The following is a 25760-nucleotide window of genomic DNA, read 5'->3' on the forward strand; positions in this document are numbered from 1 at the left end:
GAATAAAAGTCTTTTCTTTCCTCTTCCCTCCAAAATTCTGAACATTAATAAATTTTTTAATAATTTTAATTTAGAATTACTCCACACAGTTTATTATGACTTTTAGAAAAATAAAGCCTCTGCTTTACGACTAGAACCTGAACTCATTTAATATTTAAATGCAGCAACATAGCTAGTTAGTAAAGACATTCTCATACTTAAAATTAGAGAAAGTTTTAGTTTTCCCATGAAAGAGTTAAATGTGAAAATTATTTTTCTTTTTCTATATCATAATTATTTTGCTCAAGCAATTTGGGAAAGAAACAAGTTTTATAGTTTTACATTAAAATTATTAATATTTAGCAATATCACAGGAAGCAGATCAACAGCATTTTAAAAAGAATTTCCTCTTCAAACACGCATTCATCCACATATATTTAGATCACAGTTTTGTTATGTTCTTACCCGTAAACATGCCTCTGACTATAGCAAAGGAAAAAACCATCAGGAATTTCCAAACACATTTTCATGCTGATTCCAGTGTGCTACACTGGATATTTTTTCTATACCTGCCTCATCAAAGGTTTCATAGCAGTGCTGCAGCACTGGGAAAGGAAGGAGGGTTTAGAATTGCTCTCTAAAATGCCACCTTAAGGCCTACAGGCTATAACAAATAACCAAGACTCGAGAAAACAGCGACAAGCTCAAGATGGCGATGCAGTACGACTCCCGTAGCAGCAGCCAGTAATAAGGAAGGTTATTCAATCCCATTAGCCTTTTAGCCCAAAGAACCCCTCCTCCTCCCACTCATTCAGGCTTTCACTTACCCTTCCTCTTGGCCTCTTCACTGAAGACATTTTTGGCGTCAGACAAAGGCTTGCCCTCTGCTTTTTCACCACCCCAGGCAGTGCTCAAGAAAAAAGCATTGAAAGAAGATTCCTAAATGGCCTATTTAGCAAGCTGCAACCAAGAGATGCACAACCCTCCACAAATACACATTTTGATTTATCAACACATTTCTGCCTTGGCAAGTTTATATCTACTGTTCATCCTATTTAGATATGAAAAAGGCTGTAAACACTACTAAAAAGCTGAGTTTCCTCAATAGCTGTAAGCAGATAGCCAGATTCCAACAAAGCACAGAAAGAAATGAATGCACAAAGCATCAAAATGCATCAGCATGAATATTAGAGATGTCGTTAAAAATACTGACTCCTTCTGCGGAAGTAGGCCAGCAGATGGTGCTACCAGTTATTATTCCATTAGACTCTGCAATTTAACCCCCAATGGACTGTTCTTCCCTCCATGTAACACATTAACTCTCTCTCTGCCATTTCCTGCAGTAAAGTTTTAAAAAATATACATAAAAATCTGATTTTAAAAAATCACCTGAGAACTAAAACCATGGTGAAATGGCATTATGTGGCTATCAGTATTAAAAAAAAAAAAAAAAAAAAAAAAAATCCAAAGCAGTTTTTATTAGAGAAAAATACTTTTCTCAAAGATACTCTAAAATATTTAAAACATGAAATAGCTGAAGATTAGCAAAGGGTTAAAAAGCAGGTCATGCAAATGAACCCAAAACAAGTTTAAGAAATTAGCTAAGGCTTCTTATTATTTTTCTAACAAAAAGCTAACAGTGTTATTTTGAAAATACAGAAATGAAGCTATTTTCATTTGAATTATAAAAAGAGGCTTAAAATTTTGAAATGAACAAATGAGAACGGTTTATAAAGATTACTAACAATGTTAAAATTGTTTCATCGTCTTAACATGGATGAATACATTTTCCTAACACAAAAAAACTCAAAACCATTCTGACTTTTCCTCCTCACCTTCTATTTTAACTGAACTGATGAGTTTTTCAGGTAAAACTGTAGGTTTAGTTCTGTAGCAAGTCAACTTGAATTTGAACATCAGTACAACTTTTCTTTCTATAAAAATTGATTCTGTTTTAGTAAGCAATGCCCTTAAATCACTAAAACAAAATTTCACTGCTTCAAAATTCAAGTTTACCTCTTTCATCAATGCCATTTTTTCAGTTGGTCCTGGTTAGTCATCTGATATCACTATAAAACAACACTGGGTTCCCCCCTCCGCCCCTTTTAGGTACCAAAGGCCTCAAAACAGAAACAATACTATCTGAACAGGGCTCCAGAAAGACCCATCTGGACGGCATGAGAGATTAAAGGCAGAGGACAAGTAAGGACAAGGAAAGGATAAGACTTGAGACGTCATCAATGTGAAAATAATAACAATAATGAGATAATACTTACAGACTACTTACTAAGTGCCAGGGATTATTCTAAGTATTTTACATTTAATAACTAATTTAATCCTGATCAATAATAGGGTAATAACAGTGATGATGGAGACGAGGGGCCAGGTAATGAAATACTCTTGATAGTAGCATTACAAAGTAACAGAATGGAACTGAGAGAGCAAACAATTACAAAAATCATTATGATAAGAGCTAAAATGTAGTGTCTACTATGTACCAGGCACTATTCCTAGTATTTCCTATATATTGACTAAATCTTCAAAACAACCCTGTGAGATATGTACTACTGTTAGTCCCATTTTATATATGAGGTTACTGGGGGATAGAGAAGTGACTTGCCCAAGATCACACAGCTATTGAATAGTGGAGCAGGGATTAGAAGACAAGGGGGTCTCGTTAGGGAGACCACACTCTTAACCACTCTTAACCACTATATTTTAATCATGTTTGGTTCAACTATCATAATTTACAGAGATTAATTTGAGGACAAAGGAAAGTAGTAACATTCTCAAAATTGCAGAGATACCAAATAATAAGGCTAGGATGGATTTTTATTTTTTCCAGTGCCCTTTCAAAAGTGTAGAAATCAACTAGACATAGGTGAGGCATGGCTGAGGAGCAGGAAGAGCCAGTACTTGGTTTCTCGACCAAGAAAAGGTAAAAGAAGGCCGGGTGTGGTGGCTCACACCTGTAATCCCAGCACTTTGGGAGGCCGCGGTGGGCGGATCACCTGAGGTCAGAAGTTCAAGACCAGCCTGACCAACATGGAGAAAAACTGTCTCTACTAAAAATACAAAATTAGCGGGGCCTGGTGGTGCATGCCTGTAATCCCAGCTACTCAGGAGGCTGAGGCAGAAGAATCACTTGAACCTGGGAGACAAAGGCTGCGGTGAGGTGAGATCACCCCATTGCACTTCAGCCTGGGAAACGACACTGAAACTCTGTCTTAAAAAAAAAAAAAAAAAGGAAAAGAAATAGGAAACCTAGTTGAGAAAGAATGTATATGTGTGTGTAATAAGTTTAATTATTTTCATACTGAGTTTGATATGGAGATCTCTAGCAATTTGAAATTTGGGACTGGATCATCAGAGAGAGAAGTCAGGTCTGGAATGTAAGATGTGGATTCTCCTGCTGTTCTCTTCCATTACCCTTAATTCGCTGACACTATTCATAGAACCTAGGAGGATTTCCAAAATAACTCACTTCTCTTACAAAGTTTTTCAATAGATCCTATTACCTGACTCAGAATCCCAACTGTTTAATAAATCTTAATAGTAGACAGCAGAGAATCTATGATCAAATATTTCCTCTGCTACTAGAATACAGCATTTTAAAACCATATTCCCACAGAGTATCAACTGAGCTGTTAAATAACTGAACATTTTAATGTTGGTCATTTCCCAATTCATACACACAAACGTACAAGGTTATGGTTTTTCTGCCCTTTTTTCCCCATCTAAGCAGTCATCAAATTCTGTCAAATCTACTTAATTGTATTTTGGGTTTTCTTCCTCTTCTCAGTCCCCACAGCTCCTGCTTTATTAACTTTCTACTTGTTATATTGTGGTTATGTAGGAAATGTTCTGATCTGTAGAAAACATACACCAAAGTCATTGGGGATGATGGATTACTAGGTCTGCACCCTATGCAAATGGAGTAAAATAATTTCTTTGTACTACACTTGCAATTTTGCTGTAAGTGTGATAGTTTTGAAATATAAAGTATTTAAAAATTTAAAATAAAGTCACAGGCCTTGCTCCCCATGAGCTTGTATGATTAAGATAATAGGCCGGGCACAGTGGCTCATGCCTGTAATCCCAGCACTTGGGGAGGCCGAGGTGGATGGATCACTTGAGGTCAGGAGTTCTAGATCAGCTTAGCCAACACAGTGAAAGCCCGTCTCTACTAAAAACACAAAAACTAACTGGGCATGGTGGTACACGTCTGTAATCCCAATTACTCAGGGGGCTGAGGAAGAAGAATCGCTTGAACCCAGGGGGCGGAGGTTGCAGTCAGCTGAGATCACGCCACTAGCCTGGGTGACAGAGCGAGACTGTGTCTCAAAACAAACAAACAAACATATAAACAAAAAAAAACATAAAAGGCACATGTATTAATATCGTATCCAAATGTTCATTAAAAAAGAAAATCTATAGTACAAGAGATGATATCATACGTGATATGTTATTTTGATAGCACCTGGAAGGAATATATGGAAGACACTAGATATCATATTTCAGTATTGGGGAAACTCAAAGATTTATAAGTGTTTGTCAAAGACAGATCATGACCTAATAGCAAGTCATGATATACATTTAAAGGGTCCAGAGAACCACTAAAAAAAAAAAAACAACAAAACAAAAACAAAAAAACAAATAGAGTAGAAGAGGATGGTGTCAGACCCTTATGCATGCACTTCATGCCTCTAATAAAATTAGAAATTTTTCACACTACCTGTTACTCGCCTTTTCCTTCACGAGGAAAAGCAGCAAAGAGATTTGGGAAAGAAATTAGAGGTTTTAAAGTCTGAGTGGGGACTTACGTCCTTTCTCCTCTGGTGAAATAATTTCACATGTATACCCAACAGTCATATTGGGAAATTCCTCCATTTCCAATATTTTAGTTGTATTAATAAAACTACTGAATCACTAGTGTGTGGATATAAGTTGAAATTATAAGTTTTCAAAAAGAGAAGGGGAAAATGATCACATGACCACTGTACATTCAGAGAATAGGTTCCTCTCCTGGCAGGCTGGGGTGGTGAAGGTTATGTACACACACACACACACACACACACACGTGCATAGCTAGATAAAGAAATGTTCTACTTGACACATTTTTTTGCGGGGGGGATGGAGTCTTGCTCTGTCACCCAGGCTGGAGTGCAGTGGTGTGATCTCGGCTCACTACAAGCTCCGCCTCCTGGGTTCACACCTTTCTCCTGCCTCAGCCTCCCAAGTAGCTGGCACTACAGGTGCCCGCCACCACACCCAGCTACTTTTTTTGTATTTTTAGTAGAGATGGGGTTTCACCGTGTTCGCCAGGATGGTCTCGATCTCCTGACCTTGTGATCCGCCCATCTCAGCCTCCCATAGTGCTGGATTACAGGTGTGAGCCACTGCTCCCGGCCCTACTTGACATATTTTTTAAATAGGAAGAAATACAAGGTCCCAGATATAATTCCTTAGTAAAAATAAAACACAGAACAATAAATTTTCAACAACAGAGATATAACTGCATTGTAGCTAAAATTCTCCCAACCTTTCTCAAGAGAGAGGAAGACTCTTACACTTTAGGCTTAGAGGACTAGGTAGATGGAAGTTTCAATGGAAGAGGACATAAAACAGAAGATAGCAAGCCTTGAGCAAGGATGAGTTTATCTACCTAGAGAGACAATGTAGAATAACAGAAGAGAACCAGTGGTGAAACCCAAAAACACCAAGTTTCAGGAACTAGCAGATGAAGAGGAGCTACTGAAGGAAAACAACAAGAAAATGCAAGAATGGTAAGATGAGTATCAGGAGACAGTGGTTCCATGGAAGCCAAGAAAGGAAAGAATTAAAAGCACTGCAGTCAAAAGGAAAGTATCTTAAAGTAATTTGGTATTATAAAGATAATTTAATAAGGCATTTTACTTCTCTTAAATTGTTTATTGTAAACTGGTGTGCTGGTTTTTAGTCTCCTTATTTTAAAAATAGAAGCATAATAATTATTTACTTAAATATTCATATGAAATCAACCTAAAAACAACAGATTTGTAGTTAATTTTAGTAATATGTGTCAAACATTAGTATGGTGGCTTCTTTTGATTTTTATTTAATGCATACAACATTTTTTCTTCAAACTATCAATAAAGACATGTTTAAAGAGAAAAGAGAAAAAACTGATCCAAGAGCAAATTATAATGTCAGTCGTTTTCTGAATTTTACCCTTAGATTTGTTTTCAGAGGTTTTCACGGAAGTGGAACAATTATTTCACTTCACTTTCTTCACATCTGTGAACTGCCATGCTCACAAATTAAAAGGTTTATTTTCGTCTTGTGACTTGCAGTAGTACTTAGGTTTACACTTTTAGATAACCATGACATTCCTTTTTTTTCAAGTGTCATAATCTTAATTTGCATTGACACAGTAATACTTTTTAAGGATTGGCTTTATTTTAAGCTTTATTTTATTCATCCACATAAAAGTGCAAACAGTAGGTGTTCATACAAGTTTTGTTTCTTTTTTAAATACAAATGTACATATAGCTTACAGGAAGCACAGGGGAAAAAGGAACTTGTTAAATGCGATCAACAAAATCCAGATGTAATCAGCAAAATGGGGATGTAATCAGTAAAATTCAGAGTGTAGGAAACTCCATAGGACAAAGGACTCTATTTCTTCAACAAAGAAATTGTAAGAAACAAAACAAAAAAGAGAACCACAGAGTAAATGAGACTTAAGACTAATCGGAATGACAAAATAGAAAAAAAAAAAAAAAAGAAACGTAAAAGACCTCAAGAAAAGGCAACATGTGGAGCACTGCATTTGGTTTATATGTTTTCTAAGTGTAGATACTGGCCTGAACCAGCCAACTGTAAAAATAAATTTACTTAGCAACTGGAGAAATAGAAAATCTGACCAGATATTTTGATTATATAATAATAATGGTTATCTTTTTAGGTGTGAAACTGGTTTTGCAGTTGTGTTTTAAAGACAAAAATCTAAGGCAGACATGATGGCTCATGTCTGTAATCCCAGAACTTTGGGAGGCCAAGGCAGGAGGATCACTTGAGGCCAGGAGTCCAAGGCCAGCCTGGGTAACACAGCAAGACACATCTCTTAAAAAGAAATTTAAACTTAGCTAAGTGTGATGGTGCACATCTGTAGTCCTAGTTGCTTGGGAGGCTGAGGTGGGAGGATGACTTGAGCCCAGGAGCTTGAGGCTGCAGTGAGCTATGATGAGCCCCTGTACGCAAGTTGGGTTGGGTGACAAAGCAAAACCCCATCTCAAAGTAAAAAGCAAACCTCAAACCGACTCCCCCAAATTTTTGTCTTTTAGATGTATAAATCAATGTATTTTTAGATGAATGATAAGACTAAGATGTACTTCAAAAATATCCATGGAGGGGGTGGTTATGTTCATTAGAGGGTAGTACAACAGATGCAACAGTGGCCATATAAATTGATGGCTGTTGGTAGCTGGGAGATGGATACTCTACTCCTGTGTAACTTGAAATGTTATATAATAAAGAAATTTAAAATTTTATATTCTGGAATAACAAGCAGTTTGCCATGACAAGGAAAGTAGACGCCTATGGGAGAATGATAAGCAACAAGGACTAAAATATAACTGCCTAGATTATCAACACTGTTATAGGTTATGTTAAAATATCTAGACTTTATGCTGAAGGAATTAGGGAATTCATAAATGATTATATAGAGAGAACAGGATCACACTTTAAGACATAGGGATACTAAGTGGTTTTGATAAAAAGGCCAGAATAATTGATAAAATATTATTGGTTTAGAAAAAGGTCATACCTGATCTAAAAACAAATAGTATTTAATCTATTTTACATTAGTTTGCAGTACTTTTTCAAGCAAACTTGTTGCTTCCAAATAAGTCCAAAGTATATTTTTAAAACATCAAATTACAAAACCTCACCAAGTTCACCACTTGCTGAAAACATTAAATATGCTGAATTCATCAGTCCATAAATTATCCCCAATACTGAAAGCTATTCTCAGCATAACATTGCGATTAAGGGAATGGGTTTTTGAGCCAGTCAGCCCTGGTTTCTGGTTCCAGTTCCATCATTTACCGGGGCCTCAGCTTCCTCAACTGTAAAATGTAGATAATAATAGTATTCACCTAATAGGGTTCTTGTGAAACCTAATGGATAATGCTGTAGAGTGCTTTAGCATGGTGTCGGGCATACAAATACTGAGAGATGTTAGGTATTGTTATTGTTATTGCTGTGATGTGATACTGTGCTCTTCTCAGTACATCATATCAGGGAGTATATGATATCAGTGTCTTATTGTTATTGGTGATGTTACCCTTGGTTACTTGGTTAAAGTAGAGTCTGCCATTTCTTCTCCATGTAAATATCTTTTTTTAATAATAAATGCATATTTTATGGGAAGATATTTTGAGATTAGAAATATCCTATTTCCCATATACATCTGCCCAGTAATTCATTGATTCTTGCCCATAACAATCATTACTGTGGTATTTGCCTAACGGAAAGTTTATATTTCCATAATTCCTTCCACATTTTAAATTGGAATTCTACTCTAAACAAGAGCTGTCTCTTCTCCCTTTTAATTTATTCATTCATTTGTATCAGTATAGACTCATAAATCTTGGCTCACTGCAAGCTCCACTCCCTGGGTTCAAGCAATTCTCATGCCTCAGACTCTCGAGTAGCTGGAATTACAGGTATCTGCCACCATGCCTGGCTAATTTTTGTGGGTTTTGTTTTTGTTTTTTTTTTTGAGACAGAGTCTTGCTCTGTTGCCCAGGCTGGAGTGCAGTGGTACAATCTCGGCTCACTGCAACCTCTGCCTCTTGGGTTCAAGCAATTCTCCTGCCTCAGCCTCCCGAGTAGCTGGGACTATAGGTGCACGCCAGCACGCCCAGCTAAATTTTGTATTTTTAGTAGAGATGGGGTTTCACCATGTTGGTCAGGCTGGTCTTGAACTCCTGACCTCATGATCAGCCCACCTCAGCCTCCCAAACTGCTGGGATTACAAGCATGAGCCACTGTGCCTGGCCTCATGTTTTTATATTTTTAGTAGAGACAGGGTTTTGCCATGTTGGCCAGGCTGGTCTCGAACTCCTGACCTCAGGTGGTCCACCCGCCCCGGTCTCCCAAAGTGCTAGGATTACAGGTGTGAGCCACCGTGCCCGGCTGCTATTACTTCTTTCTATGGGTTATAATCTGACAGTATGATTATTTACTTGTTCAAACTGTCCTAACTTTGGCCATTTACAGCTCCTTCAAGTTGGTTCCTGTGTTCATAACCCCACTGTATTTCAAGCACTTCCTTATTTTCTGGTACTGTAAGAGATTCCAGTTTTATGGTAAGAATAGTTTAATGGTCAAGATGGAAGTTGCTGAGATGGAAGCCACACTACAGTAGGTTAAGAAGCAAATGGAAACTACATGTTCTCACTTACATGTGGGAGCTAAACAATGGGTATACACAGACATACAGGGTGAAACAACAGACACTGGAGACTCTAAAAGGTGGAAAGGTGGGAGCAGAGTCAGGGATGAAATACTACCAGTTGGGTACAATGTATACTATATAGGCGATGAGTACACTAAATACCCAAACTTCACCACTATTGAAATATCTATGTATCTCAACTGTACTTGTACCTCTAAATCTGTAAACATAAAACTTTAAACATCTAAAAATAATTTAAAACATGACTTTAAGTAAAACAAAAAGTGAAATTTTCTATTTTCAAAATATATATACATATTTGTCTATATGAATATATATTAATATATGCTGACTGAATTAGGGAATCAATAAATGACTATATAGAGAGAAGTAACAGGATCAGATTTTAAGATATAGAGTTAAGTGGTTTCAATAAAAATCCATCTATGGGACCAGGCACAGTAGCTCTCATCTGTAATCCCATCACTTTGGGAGGCTGAGGACTGCTTGAACCCAGGAGTTCGAGACCAGCCTGGGCAACATGGCGAGATCCCAACTCTACAAAAAAATTTAAAAAGCAGCTGAGCCTGGTGGCTCACATTTGTAATCCCAGCTACTCAGGAGGCTGAGGTGGGAGGATTGTCTGAGCCCAGGAGGTCAAGGCTGCAGTGAGACTTGTTCACACCACTACAATCTACCCTGGGCGACAGAAAGACCATACCTCCCTACTCCACTGGCACCCCTTACCCCCCCAAAAAAGGAAGAGAAATCCTAAGCGTGTCAACTGAGCCCTTCCAAAATTCATCCAACAGGTTCTTCTTCAGCTTCCACTAAACCTCTCTAACTGAATATTTCCAGTTTAAATTTGTGAACTGGTGCTATCTCCTACATTTCTACTGACTTTTTATTTCAGCTTAATATCTCTTCAGGTACCCTACCATGAGTTCTTAATTAGACACTCCCTTCTTAGTTGAATGATCATACTTAGAAATGTTAATTTTTAAAAAAAATCTCATGGTCCAGCACGGTGCCTCATGCCTGTAATCCCAGCACTTTGGGAGGCCAAGGCAAGAGGATTGCTTGAGGCCAGGAGTTTGAGACCAGCCTGGGCAACATACCAAGACCACATCTCTACAAAAAGAAAAAAACTGGGTGTGGTGGTGGGCACCTGTAGTCCTGGCTACTTGGGTAGCTGAGGTGGAAGGATCCCTTGAGCCCAAGAGTTTGAGGCTGGAGTGAGCTGTGACTGCGCCACTGCACTCTAGTCTCAGCAACAGAGCAAGATCCTATCTCTAAGAAAAAAAAGAAAAAATTTAAAAATCTTATGAAGCTGAATCTACACATGAGTATGCATGCGTGTACACACAAACAACTACTTAAGTACAGCCATCCATTGCTTAATGATGGGGATACATTCTGAGAAATCTGTCATTAGGCAATTTCATCATTATATGAACATCATAGAATATACTTACACGAACCTAGATATCGTATAGCCTATTGTTCCTAGGCTATGAACCTCTATAGCATGTTACTGTAGCTAACACTTTAGGCAATTAGAATTCAATGGTATTTGTGTATCTAAACATAGAAAAGGTATAGCAAAAATATTATGAAACCCCCATTGTATATGCTTCTATTGTTAACCGAAACATTGATACGCAGCACATGACTGTATAAAATAAATGGTAGATGCCTTATAAAAAAAATGAGTGTATAGTGTAACAGCTGGCCCAAAAGAGCAAATGCAATCTTAATACTGTACAAACAGAAATATAGTCTATAGAACAAAGGAGGTAGTAATTATGCTGTACTCTAGTCTCCCCATGAGAAATGTATTCTCTTTCGGCTTAAGAGGATCATGAACTAGATCACTCACTCAGACATATTATACGAATACGTACTGTTCACCAGATATTGCTGTTAAGTGCTGGGAAATAAAACAATAGGGGAAAAAAAATTATTATTATTTTTTTTTGAGATAGAGTTTCGCTCTGTCACCCAGGCTGGAGTGCAGTGGCACGATCTCAGCTCACTGCAACCTCCGCCTCTCAGGTTCAAGTGATTTTCGTGCCTCAGCCTCCTGAGGCACCACCATACCCGGCTAATTTTTGTATTTTTTGTAGAGACAAGGTCTTGCCATGTTGGCCAGCCTGGTCTCTAACTCCTGGCCTCAAGTGATCCGCCCATCTTGGCCTCCCAAAGTACTGGGATTATAGGTGTGAGCCACCACGCCCAGCCATGAGGAAAAAATCTCTTTTCTAATATAGCTAACATTTTAGAAAGGGACCAGCCTGACCAACATGGAGAAACCCGGTTCTCTGCTACAAATACAAAATTAGCCAGGCGTGGTGACGCATGCCTGTAATCCCAGCTACTCAAGAGGCTGAGGCAGGAGAATCACTTGAACCTGGGAGGCGGAGGTTGCAGTGAGCCGAGATTGCACCACTGCACTCCAGCCTGGGCAACAAGAGCGAAATTCCGTCTCAAAAAAAAAAAGAAAAAAAAAAGAAAAGAAAAAGAAAGAAAGGGAGGTAAGCAAATAGGATAAACATCAGGCAAGGGTAAAGGTTATACAGAGAATGAAAATAGGATGCTGTGATGAAAGGTGATAGGGCGATCATTTTAGAATAAGTTCAGTCTCCTGGAGGAGGTACCATTAATACTGAATTTTGAATGAAAAGAAAGAACTAGCCATGTAAAGATCAGAGGAAAGATGAATTAAAAATTATCTTAAGCAGGTGTGAGAAATCATCTACAAAGCAAAATGACCAATATACTGGTTTATATCTTAACAATAAGTTTCCCTATAACATTTGCACAAACTATACTTTCTAGTCTGTTCATCTAGAAACTGTCCTATCTGTAGAAGTGAGTAGTCTGTACCTCAAGTTCTCTCCAGATCTTATCTGTTCAGGTCCTACAATTTTAAGTTTATTTCTTCTAGTAATGGCCGATCATCATTATTCTCAATGGTCTGATTGTCTAAGACAGGGTTTATGAACTAAGAGCTGTAATCTCATTATGGGCCTTCAATTCAGTGGATAGTAACCAACATTCTTTATAAATGAAGTAGATTAGTGTTTTATGAAACACTGGTTATATCTTACTAAACACACACACACCACTACATATATACATTTAGAAACATTTATAAATAGACATATATACTGAAATCCAGTCAATAAGTTTTCAAAACACTACTCTTTTTTTTTTTTTTTTTTTGAGACGGAGTCTCACTCTGTTGCCCAGGCTAGAGTGCAGTGGCACGATCTCAACTCACTGCAAGCTCCACCTATTGGGTTCACACCATTCTCCTGCCTCAGCCTCCCGAGTAGCAGGGACTACAGGTGACTGCCACTACACCCAGCAAATTTTTTGTATTTTTAGTAGAGACGGGGTTTCACCACGTCAGCCAGGATGGTCTCAATCTCCTGACCTCGTGATCCACCCGCCTCAGCCTCCCAAAGTGCTGAGATTACAGGCGTGAGCCACCGCACCTGGCCCAAAACACTATTCTAAGAGGTCAATGAATTGCTTCCATTTCATTTAATGTCATTCAACACGATAATTATATTGGTCTGTCCTATTTTGGAGATTCCTTGTAATAAAAGTGTAACTATGACTATAACAGTTTTCAGTGGGTTTCGTGAGTCCTGCTGGCAAATTATTAAAACTGAGGGTACTTTTGGGAACCCATAGAACTTGTAGTTGGTGTCAGAAGTGAGGACAGTCTTGGGACTGTGCTAACTTTGCAGTTTGGCTAACTCTGAATAATGCTTCTCAATGAAAAAAAAAAAAAGTTTGGTGGCAAAATAAAGAGATCTCAATCTGCTATATTCAAATGCAAATTCCAATTAAAAATATGTTTACATTTTTATAAGACTTGTAAAATAATGAAAACTAGGATTGGCAATAATTCCATGCTATTAAAGACTTATCTATAGGAAATCTGAACTAACAAAACTGCTTCCTTAAATATCCTAGGCATTCCCATTCCATCTGTACAGAGGAACATATCTATGTGACAAGATTCAATATTCCTACATACATTTTTAAAAATTGAGCATGTTTGACTTAAGAGAAAAAGGACACAAGAAGAGGAACTGCATGACAGTCCACTTAAAATATCACATGGAAAGAAATTACTTTTTGAGGCTTGAAGGAAGTTCAGTTCTTTAAACAAATATTGAGGCCGGGTGTGGTGGCTTACGCCTGTAATCCCAGCACTTGGGGAGGCAAAGGTGGGCAGAGCACAAGGTCAGGAGATTGAGACCATCCTGGTCAATACGGTGAAAACCCATCTCTACTAAAAATACAAAAAATCAGCCAGGTGTGGTGGCAGGAGCCATAATCCCAGCTACTTGGGAGACTGAGGCAGGGGAATCGCTTGAACCCGGGAGGCAGAGGTTACAGTGAGCCAAGATCGCACCACTACGCCACTGTACTGTAGCCTGGCGATAGAGCGAGACTCCGTCTCAAAAAAAAAAAAAAATTGAATGCTTATGAATCAGGTACTACTTGATATTAGAACAATGGACATGTAGTCTCTCAGAAAGAAATTTATAACTTGGCAGTACAAAACTATCACCAATGAGTAAAATACAGAGGGAAATATAGTTAATAATACTCTTCATCAGCATGTTCCCTCCCTTTAGCACCTCCTCCCCAACACTGTTCATATTGCTTTTGGAAGGCTCTAAAAATGGAAAAACAGGGTGGAGTACTATCGAATAAACCCATGGTTGGAGAGTAGATACACTTGAGAAAATATGATTGGCTACGTAGGATGGGAGAGGGTTTCTGTAATTCTAATCAGAAAGAGTTCAAACCAAAAATGCTAGGGAGGCCGGGCATGGTGGCTCATGTCTGTAATTCCAGCACTTTGGGGGGCTGAGGTGGGCAGATCCCCTGAGGTCAGTAATTAGAGACCAGCCTGGCCAACACGGTGAAACCCCGTATCTACTAAAAATACAAAAATTAGCTGGGCATGGTGGTGCACGCCTGTAGTCCTATCTACTCAGGAGCTGAGGCAGGAGAATCCTAGCTACTCAGGAGGCTGACGGAGGTTGCAGCGCAGAGATTGCACCACTGCACTACAGTCTAGGTGACACAGCGAGACTCCATCTCAAAAAAAAAAAAAAAAAAAAAAAAAGCTAGAATATTCATACAACAGAATGAGTTGAACTAGACAGGCTGCTTAGTCCCATTCAATTCTGGGATTCAATTCTAAGATTCTACAAAGAAGTATTGACATTTAAAATAATCAAGAACATGCAATTAGGTTATCTTACCTTCCATAACAGCATAATAGAGTCCTGATATAAAATACTTTCCTAGTTATATAAAGTAGCCTGAGGTGCACTGGGAACCTGATTTTCTACTGCAACCTCAATGAATAAAGACCAGGTAGACTACACAAACATCAATTTGTTCGTGTATTGTTGAGTAAAAAATGTTACTCAAATCCCACTATAATTAAAAACAGAACACAGGATTACAGATGAAAATTAACATTTGTGCAATGTTTGATAGTTTACAGAGGACTTTAATCTGTCAAATGTTATCTCATTTAATTCTTCCAAACTCCTAGGAAATGGCTATAGTGGTGGTAGTGGTCCTTGTCATTCCCATTTTAAAACGAAGGAGTCTTAGCCAAGTTCCATAACCTTTCCTTTATACTAGTCTGCCACTGTATCTCAGCCTTTTCTCTCTTCTACTCCCTTATTTTTCACACAATTAACACATTCACCACAGTAACATCTCAACACTTAGCTGGGAGTGAAAGGAGTGGAATGGCATGGACTAGTAAATTCTCTCTGAAATTCTGAGAGGAGAGAAGCATCTTTCCTGCCTACCTACCTTCGACAATCACTATTCTATACTTTTCTTTCTGAAGACGTATGTTAATCATTAACACATAAATCTTAAACTCAAGAAAATTGAAGGTACAAATATACGAGAAAAAAACAAAACAATTTCACTGGAGATGATTCACCTAAAACCTTAGTTTGGCTTAGAAAGCTCTAAAATTGCCCTATAATTTATAGAAAACTGCAATCCTAGATTGGATCTGATCACTGTCTTTAAAACTTAGAAGACTGATTGGTTCACTCATTTAATATTCATTTAACACGTACTTGTTGAACTAAGTGTACTGTTCAACAAGCACTGTTCCCAAGCACTTCCCATTACTTTGTCACCTACTTATATTAAGGGATCCTATGATTAAATCAAATATTCTGCTTTCAAAAATGACTTGTTCTAGTATCTACCAAGGCTAATCATTTTATTGTGGCAGGCAGAATTCTAAGGTAAACCCCCAGTGAACCATGCCCTTGTGAAACTCTTCCCCTTGATTGTGGGCTGAACCTGTAAAAAATGTTGGAATACCACAGGTTATGTGGCAAAAGTGAAAGGATTTTACAGATAAAATTAGCGCCTATATCAGTCTACCTAGTGGTTGCCAAGAGTTAGGGATGGGAGATTAGGGTACAAGAGAGGTAGGTTTGGTTGCAAAAGAGCAACATCTTTGTGGTGATGGAACTATACTGTATCTTGGCTTTGGTGGTGGTTTCATGAACCTACACATGTGATAAAATTTCATGAAAATAAACACACAAACACATGCAGATGAGAGCATGGAAAACTGGGGAAATCTAAATAAAGATTGGTGGATTGTATCAAGTTTACTCAGATTCACAGTCAAGTCAGTTTCTTGACTGTGATACTGTACTATAGTTTTGCAAGATTCAACCCTTGTGGGAAACTGAATTAAGGATATACTGAGGCTGGGCGCAGTGGGGCATGCCTGTAATCTCAGCACTTTGGGAGGCTGAGGCAAGTGAATCACTTGAGGCCAAGCATTCAAGACCAGTCTGGCCAACATGGCAAAACCCCATCTCTACTAAAAATATAAAGATTAGCCAGGCATGGTGGCACACACCTGTGATCCCAGCTACTTGGGAGATTGAGGTGTGAAAATTGCTTGAACCTGGGAAGTAGAGATTGCAATGAGTTGAGGTCATGCCACTGTACTCCAGCCTAGACAACAGAGCAAAACCATATCTCAAAAAAGAAAAAAAAAAAAGCATACATTGAATATCTCTATTATTTCTTACAACTGCATGAAATCTGCAGTTACCTCAAACTGAAACTTAAAAACAAAAAAAAAAGAAAAAAAGAGAGCGCTTAGGCCTTCCGCTGGCCTTGAAGAAACAAACTGCTGGAGTTCTACAGCTGCAAGGAAATGTGTTTTGTCAACAATCTCATAAGCCTAGACCCTGAGCCTCAGATGAGATACTGCAGCCCAAGTTGACACCTTGGTTGCAGTTTTATGAGAGCCTAAGAACCCATCTAAGCTGTGCCCAAACACCTGACCCATGGAAGCCATGAGATAATAAATGAGTGCCATTTTAAGCCAGACTGAATATGTGGTAATTTGTTACTAATAGAAAATACATTCATATACCCAATGATTGAACAATTCCAATATTGGGTATATGTCCAACATAATTAAAGTTCAATAACAGGCAAAACTAACCTATGAGGTTATAAATCAGAATGGTGGTTGCTCTTGGTGATCAAGGATAGTGACCAGTAGCAGGCTTTTAGGTCATAGCAGGCTTCTACAATAGTGCTAATATCTTATTTCTTGGTCTGGACACTGGTTATATGGATGATGTTTAATGTCTGAAAACTGATCAAATTGTTCACTTATAATTGGTGTGTTTTCCGTATGTACATTATACTTCAAGAAAATTTACATTAAAAGATTATAACTTGAACTGAAGAACATTTTGTAATCTTATCATTAATCTGACTAAACAATCATTCTTACAGGTATTTAAGGAAAAGACCAATTGGTCTCTTAATGTAATAATGTCTTGACACTAAAAACAAATTATTTTCTTGATTATATTACTGTGACATTCCAGATATATTTCATTAAGAAAACAGTAACAGAGAAATATAATATTGCCTATTTCCTTTAATATCAGGAGAAATCTACGAAATGCTGAAAGAGGCCTGACAGTTATCTTAACCAATGTTATTAGTGATGGGAAAAGGGGGGAGCAGGAAGAAAGGAAATTTGTTAAAACCTACAATCAAAATGTGAAGAAGAGAAAACTGAAATATAATGTTTAAATCTATACTCATGTTTCTGAATAACATGATCATCTCTCTCTCTAGTTACATTTTCAAACACTTGTTTTACTTTATTTTTAAAATTTTATCTTTTGAGACAGGGTCTCACTCTGTCACCCAGGCTGGAGTGAAGTGGTACGATTCTTGGCTCACTGTAGCCTCCGCCTCCCAGGCTCCAGTGATCCTTCTGTCTCAGGCTTCTGAGTAGCTGGGACTACAGGCATGCGTCACTATGCCTGGGTAATTTCTGTATTTTTATAGAGACAAGATTTCGCCGTGTTGCCCAGGCTGGTCTCAAACTCCTGGGCTCAAGTGATCCTCCTGTCTTGACCTCCCAAAGTACTGGGATTATAGGCATGAGCCACTGCACCCAGCCTTGGGTTTTACTTTGTATTTTAGTGATGCTGAACTAAGTTCGGTTTTTTTAGACTTTTTTTTTGTTGTTAAGAGACAGGGTTTTGCTTTGTTGCCCAGGCTGAAGTGCGCTGGCATGATCATAGCTCATCTCACTGGAACCTTGAATTCCTGGGCTCAAGTGATCCTCCCACAGCACTGGGATTACGGCATAAGCCACTGTGTCCAGCCTTCTTAGACATATTTTACCTAAAACTTTGAATTTACTGTTCTAGTTGTCAAGAGTGCCCTTTCTCCAAAAGGTAGCTTAGCAAATATCTATTCAAAAATTCACTTTTAGATAACACTTTTACTATATGTAATTTTACAACAATAATATGTTTTACAACAGTAATATTACTATAGTATATTATAGTTATTTATAAGCCAAGGTCACATTCAATTTGTAGTTCTAAAACTTAGCCAATGTTTAGCACAGTTTCAATATCTGTATAATGAGGATAATCATAGTATCTAATCTAACAGGGTTGCTATGAATTTAAATGAAATCATTCAATTAAAGGATTTTAGAACAGTATCTGACACGTAGGCACTCGGTAAATGTTAGTGTTCATTATTGTGATTAAGATTAATGTTCCTTATACAAGTAAGTTTCAAAACCCAATAAATATGAAAACAAAGATTCCAATTTTAAAAATGGGCCAATGATTTGAATGGACACTTTACCAAAGATGATGAATGGATTGTGAATAAACAATAGAAAAGATGCTCAGATTATTAGACATTAGGGAAATACAAATTCAAGCTCCAATAAGATATCAATCTACATCTATTTGGATGGTTGAAACATTTTTTTTTTTTTTTTTTTTGAGACGGAGTCTTGCTCTGTTGCCCAGGCTGGAGTGCAGTGGTGTGATCTCGGCTCACTGCAAGCTTTGCCTCCTGGGTTCACGCCATTCTCCTGCCTCAGTCTCTCGAGTAGCTGGGACTACAGGCGCCTGCCACCATGCCCAGCTAAATTTTTTGAATTTTTAGTAGAGACAGGGTTTCACTGTGTTAGTCAGGATGGTCTCAATCTCCTGACCTCATGATCCGCCCGCCTCTGCCTCCCAAAGTGCTGGGGTTACAGGCATGAGCCACCATACCCGGCCAGATGGTTAAAATATTTTAAAAATAAATATTTATTGCTAGAGAGGATATGGGAGCAACAGAACTCCTATACACTGCTGGTGGGAATACAAAATGGTACAACCACTTTGGACAACAGTTTGGTATTGTTTTATAAAGTTCAACATACACTTAACATATGACTCTCAGCAATTTTACTCTTATATATTTACCCAAGAGAGTGAAAACACATGGTAACAAAAAAAAGCTGTACATACATGTTTATAGAGGCTTTATTCATAATTACAAAAACCTGAAAACAACCCAAATACCCTTTAACTTGTGAATACATAAACGATTTGTGGTACATTTATATAATGGAATATAACTCAGTAACATGAAAGAAAAAGCTATTGATACAGGCAACAAAAATGTTCTATGCTAAACAGAAGTCAGACTAGCAACACAATATACTGCATGATTCCATCCATACAACATTCTCAAAAATGCAAAATTGCGAAGAAAAAATTAATCATTGGTTGCCAGGGTCTAGGGTTAGGGGAAAGACTGACTGCAAAGGGGAATGAGGGAATTTTGTGGGGATGGCGGCAATAATCTACATCTTGATTATGGTAAGGTTATAGAACTGTGCCCATTTTTCAAAACTCACGAAACTACACAATGCAAAAGGTGAATGTTACTGGATGTAAATTAGTTTTCAATAAACCTGCCTAAAACAAAATTAATGTTTTTTAGGCTTCCATTCTCATACTAAGAAGCTAATACCACTAGGCTTCTAAATCTAGGTTAATATCTTGATATTTATTCCTTTCCCTTAATCCCAGTAGTTACCCTGGAAGTCCCATCCTATGACTGTTATTTAAGTCTCTAAATAGTACCTATTCCTAGATTTCTGGATGCTATTTCTTCACTCATCTGTTTTTAGGAGTCTGTGTTATATGTGGCTTAGTCCCACACAATTAGACTTCTTTCTATAATGTACTGCTGGATCTTTGGACTCCTACTTCAACTCTCCTTCCCTGTTCCAAACACAACATATAAACACACACATGTGTGCAGGCACATATACCTCTTTTATAGGTCTTAGCCATGTTAAAGATATTGACTGGGTTTTTTTGTGGTTTTTTTTTTTGAGATGGAGTCTCACTCATTTTTGGTCAATAAGCCCATGAAAAGACACTCAACATCATCTATCAGTAAAACACAAATTAAAACCATAATGAGATACAGGTACACATCTAATCAAACAGCTAAATTTAAAAAGACTGACAATACCAAGAACTAAAGTGAAAGGAACATCTGGAACTCTCATACACTGCTGGTGGGAATGTAAAAGAGTACAACCACTTTTGAAAAGTCGCAATTTGTTATACAGCTACACATAAACTTGTGACCCAGTAACCCGATTCTGACATATGTATCCAAAATAAATGAAAACATATATCCACAAAAAGACTGAACTTGAATGTTCTTACAGGCATTATTCATAATAGGCAAAAATTAGTAAAAACTCCAAGTGTCCATCAAAAGGCATATGAGTAACCTGTGGTGTATCTATAAACTAGAAAGCTAATCAGTCATAAAAAGGAACAAACTACTGCCTTGGACAACATGACTGAATCACAAATGCCTTATGCTGAATAAAAGAAACCAGACTCAAAAGGCTACAAACTGTATGATAACGTTTATATAGCATTCTCAAAAAGGAAAAACTATAGGAGCAAAAAACAAATCAGAGGCCGCGAGCAGTGGTGGTTGAAGGAGGGGCTACTACAAAAGGGTATGAAGAAATTTTGAGGGCTGATGTAACTATTCACTATCTTGATTACTGTTGTAGTTACTTATCTGTATATATCTGTCAGAACTGTTCACTGAAAAGAGTGACTTTTGACTGTGTGTAAATTATATCTCAAAAAAAGAATGAGAAAGAAATGAACTGATACATGAAAAGACATAAATCTTTAAAATGTACACAGTGAAAAAAGCCATAAAGAAAAAAGTAGATATAGTATGATTCCATTTATATGAAATTGAAAACAGGCAAAACTAATCTATAGAGGCAGAAAGTAAACCAGTGATTGCCTGGGGCCAGGGATGGGAGGAGGACTGCCTGCAACGGAACATAAGGAACTTTTCAGGGTTATGAAAATGTTTTATGTCTTAATTGTGGTAATGATTACCTAATTGCATATATTTGTCAAAAATCATCAGATTACACTTAAAATGAGTATATTTCATTGTATGTAAATTATGCCTCAATAAAACTGATTTTAAAATGTACTTATGAAGTGGACATATATAACAGGATTAACTTTACCCTGACTTATCTGTTTAATAACTCTTCTTTTATTAGTTTTAATTATTTGACTACAAAGTAAAATTAGATTATATTATACTAATTTCTATAATTTATGCTGGCCTGTTGTTAGTGGCAGACACTCAATTTAGAAAATATTTGCTAATAACCTATTACATAGAGGTACAACAACAGACTCTCTGGGAAAAACACCAGAGATACGGGGAAAACGGTAAATAAATATCAACTAGAAGGGCAAGGAAGACTTAAAAGTGTTCTCAAGAAATAAGCTAATTTTTATAATGATGAGATAATAAGGTATTCAAGGGAGGAAGATAAGCATAACCAAAGGCATAACAAGTGAAATATTTGTGTAGAAAAAAATTTCGTAAGTTATATTCCAGGAAATTGTGAGATATTAAAACACTCAGATTCATGTACAATTCTAAGATGCAGGCTTGTACTTCCTCCTCCTTGGCGCATCATGATAAAGCTTAACGTATTAAAGGCTCATTCTCAGAGTCCATAGAAAACTAGCAGAAAATGAGCTTGAATGGATTGGGTAGCAAAACTATCAAATTTCTGATTCTCAGTGTAGACAAAACAACTCTTTTATATCTTTCAAAACCCATTTTACTACTTCTAGTATAAAACGTTTTTAATTGAGAAAGAAATTAGGTTTGTCTCCACCCACCTCTATTATCTGGAAAGAAAGCCATATTGTAAACTGCTATAATCTTAGAAATAGAGAGATTTAATCAGTAATTTGTTCTCAATGTGAAAGGTGGTATTAAGAACAATTTGGGGACCAATGTGGACCAGAAGTTTGTTGGTTCTGTTCTAGTTTGGGAGGTAGGGTTGGGGGAAAATCACAGTTCAATGTGACATTTTTAGAATACTCGAGTATTTTAAATAAGAGGTTGAGAGATAATAAATATAATATTAAAGTATATCCCCATAATATAGATGCAAAAAACAAATACAAAAGTACTTAAATGATTACAGGTCACATATACTGTCAACATTAGCTTTCAGTCTATTTTGTTGATCTCAAATATTTGAATAAAATATATCTTCATTTATACCTCTGCTATCATCCTTTAAGACATGGAAAAAATTGCACAGTCTACGAATGCACTAAAGTCTGATAAAAGGCTATAAAAATATTTTGCTTATTATTTAGTTTAATGCAATTATCCAGGATGACCCATTAAAGCCAAAATACAAACACAGCAAACACTAGTATAAATCATAAATTCAAACTACAGACCAGTACATTTTGCTAATACAGACATAAATATTTTCAACAAATTAATAGCAAATCTAACCCAGGAATATATATATATATATGTTTATATATATATTTACACATATATATATTTACATATATATTTACACATATATATATAGAGAGAGATACATGCCATCAACAATTGGGATTTATTTTAGGAGTTCAAGGCTAATCTGAAAATCTGATATGATCTGAAAATCATATCAACAGAATAAAGAATAAAAACTAAAATAATCAAGAATAATAACTAAATGTGATGAAGAAAAAGAATCTGACAAAGTTTCAACACCTTTTCATGATAAAAACACAAAACAAACCAGAAATAAAAAGAAACCTTTACAACATAATAAAGGGCATGTATGAAAAACCCACAACTAACATCATACAGTACTCATTGGTGAAAGACTGAATGCTTTTCCCTAAGATCATGAACAAGACAAGGATATCTACTCTTGCCACTTCAACATTGTTCTGAAAATTCTAGTCAGGGCAATGGGGAAGAGAAAAAGCAGTAAAAAACACCTAGATTGGAAAGCAAGAAGGAAAATTATATTTAATCTTTATATGTGGAAGACATGATCTTTTACATGAAAAAAACTCAAGGAAAATATTTGCAAATCAAGTATCTGATGTCATGCTTTTTCAGTTTAAAAAATCTGATAAGAGACTTGCATCTAAAATACATAAATAACTCCTACAACTCAGTAACAAAAATAAGTAACCCAATTTAAATATGGGCAAAAGATCTGAATAGGCATTTCTCTAAAAAAAGATACACTGCTGGGTGCGGTAGCTCACGCCTGCAATCCCAGCACCTTGGGAGGCTGAGGTGGGCAGATCACCTGAGGTCAAGAGTTCGAGACCAGCCTTGCCAATATGATGAAATTAAAAAGACAAAAAATTAGCCAGGCATGGTGGCAAGCACCTGTAATTCCAGCTACTCGGGAGGCTGAGGCAGGAGAATTGCTTGAACCTGGGAGGTAGAGGTTGCAGTGACCAATAAGCCCATGAAAAAATGCTCAGTATCATTAGCAATCAGGGAAATGCAAATCAAAACCACAAAACACTACTTTATACAAGATGGCTACAATAAAAAAAAGACATAAAAACAGGCATTGGCAAGTATAGAAAAATTGGAACCCTATACACTACCTGTGGGAATGTAAAATGGTGCAGTTGCTCTGGAAAAATATGTTACCCAAAAGATCAAACATAAGAAAGAATTATCATATAATCCAGCAATTCCATTCCTAGGAATATATGCAAGAGAAAAGAAAGCCTGGATGGGAACATTCATAGCACCATCATTCATAATGGCCAAAAAGTGGAAACAACTTAAATATCCATCACTAATAAGTGAATAAAATGTGGTACATATCCATACAATGGAATATTATTTGGCAATTAAAAATGAAGTGCTGTTACACGCTACAACATATATGAACCCTGAAAATATTATGCTAAGAAGCCCATCATAATCACATATTTCATGACTCCATTTACTTAAAACGTTCAGAATAGGCAAAACCATAGACAGAAAGTAGATTGGTGGTTGCCTAGGGCTTACGGTGTAAGGAATAAATTAGGAATGACTGCTAACAGATATGGGATTTCTTTTGGGAGTGGTGAAAACATTAACATTTGAAACACTCATTTCTACTATTCTTACATTTTAATATTCAAGATTACTCTCTTTTTTCCTTTCACAACCAGACATCTCAAAACAGTAGACTATAGCTGATACCCTGATTTTCTTGCCATTTATACATTCCCATTGATTTAATTCCTGTTCCTCCATAATATACAAAAAGTCCTTTTTCCAGGGTCACCAGTTACTTCTTATAGCTATTCAATAATCTTTTGTTTTTACCCTCCTCAATATCTTTTAAGTTTTGACACTGTTGCTCATCACTTTTTTCTGAAATGTTTCTATGAATTCAGGAACATTACAAAACCTTAAATCTGATTATCTTTCTTTAATTCCTTGGTTCTTCTTTATTCATTCTGCCTCACAAATGCAGGTTCCCCAAGACTCTGGCCAAAACTCTCATTTTCTCACTCTATGCTTTTTTTTCTTTCTTTCTTAGAGGCAAGGTCTTGCTCTGCCCAGGCTGCAGTGAGTGGTATGACCATAGCTCATAGCTCATGGTAACTTTGAACTCCTGGGCTCAAGAGATCATCTCACCTCAGCCTCCTGCTGGGACTACAGGTGTGTGTCACCATGCCCAGATAATTTTTTAATTAATTTTTTATTTTTTGTAGAGACAACCTTGCTATGTTGCCCAGGCTGGTCTCAAACTCCTAGCCTCAAGTGATCCTCCTGCCTCAGTCTCCCAAAGTGCTGGGATTACAGGCATAAGTCACTGCACCTGGCTTCTCCCTCTACACCTTCCTCTTGAATTATCTTGTCTCATAGGTTCAACTATCACTTATCACTTTGTTGTTGATACTCTTGAAATACACATCTTCTGAATTCTAGTTTTAATTTTTCCACTGACTGTAGACCTTCTCCACCTAGTCATTATCAACATTGTTTTGTTCCATTTCAAAACCAGTTTAATCTGGCATGGCTCTTATTGTGGATTTTCCCTCTCCAAGTCTTCACTTGGCATTTGCATTAGTCTGTTCTCCCATTGCTATAAAGAACTGCCTGAGACTGGGTAATTTATAAAGGAAAGAGGTTTCAACAACTAACAGTTCTACAAGGCTGGGGTTGGCCTCAGGAAACTTCCAATCATGGTGGAAGGGGAAAGAAAACATGTCCTTCTTCATGTAGAGGTAAGAAAGAGAAGGTGAGGGCCAAGCAAAGGGGGAATCCTCTTATAAGACTATCATCTCTTATAAGAATTCACTATCACAAGAACAGGATGGGGAAAACTACCCCCATGATTCAATTATCTCCACCTCGTCCTTCCCACAATATGTAAGGATTATGGGAATTACAATTCAAGATGAGATTCTGGGTGGGGCAACAGCCAAACCATATCATACTGTCCCTGGCCTTTTCCAAATCTTATATCCTCACATTTCAAAACACAATCATGTCTTTCCAACAGTCCCCCAAAGTCTTATTTCAGCATTAAATCAAAAGTCCATAGTCCAAAGTCTCATGTGACACAAGG

At 37.1% G+C, this 25760-nt stretch overlaps 1 protein-coding gene and 1 pseudogene across 14 annotated transcripts in view; one reads left to right on the forward strand and one right to left on the reverse strand.

Annotated features, from left to right (window-relative positions):
* The window catches only part of LOC126944990 (26S proteasome regulatory subunit 4-like), a 1186326-nt pseudogene that overhangs the window by 184355 nt on the left and 976211 nt on the right, over window positions 1-25760 (forward strand). The window lies entirely within an intron of this gene.
* Window positions 1-25760, reverse strand: part of CHD9 (chromodomain helicase DNA binding protein 9) — a 275542-nt gene that overhangs the window by 120221 nt on the left and 129561 nt on the right. For 2 of the 13 annotated variants that reach the window (XM_050774879.1, XM_050774878.1), the window contains exon 1: window positions 807-1885. The exons of the other annotated variants lie outside the window; for them this stretch is intronic. In XM_050774879.1, coding sequence (XP_050630836.1) covers window positions 807-836 — 30 coding nt within the window. In that variant the 5' untranslated portion in view covers window positions 837-1885. Of the gene's footprint in view, window positions 1-806; window positions 1886-25760 lie in introns of those variants that run through there. 13 annotated transcript variants of the gene reach the window in all.

This window comes from Macaca thibetana, chromosome 20 (assembly GCF_024542745.1).
Source record: "Macaca thibetana thibetana isolate TM-01 chromosome 20, ASM2454274v1, whole genome shotgun sequence".
NCBI classification, from domain to species: domain Eukaryota; kingdom Metazoa; phylum Chordata; class Mammalia; order Primates; family Cercopithecidae; genus Macaca; species Macaca thibetana.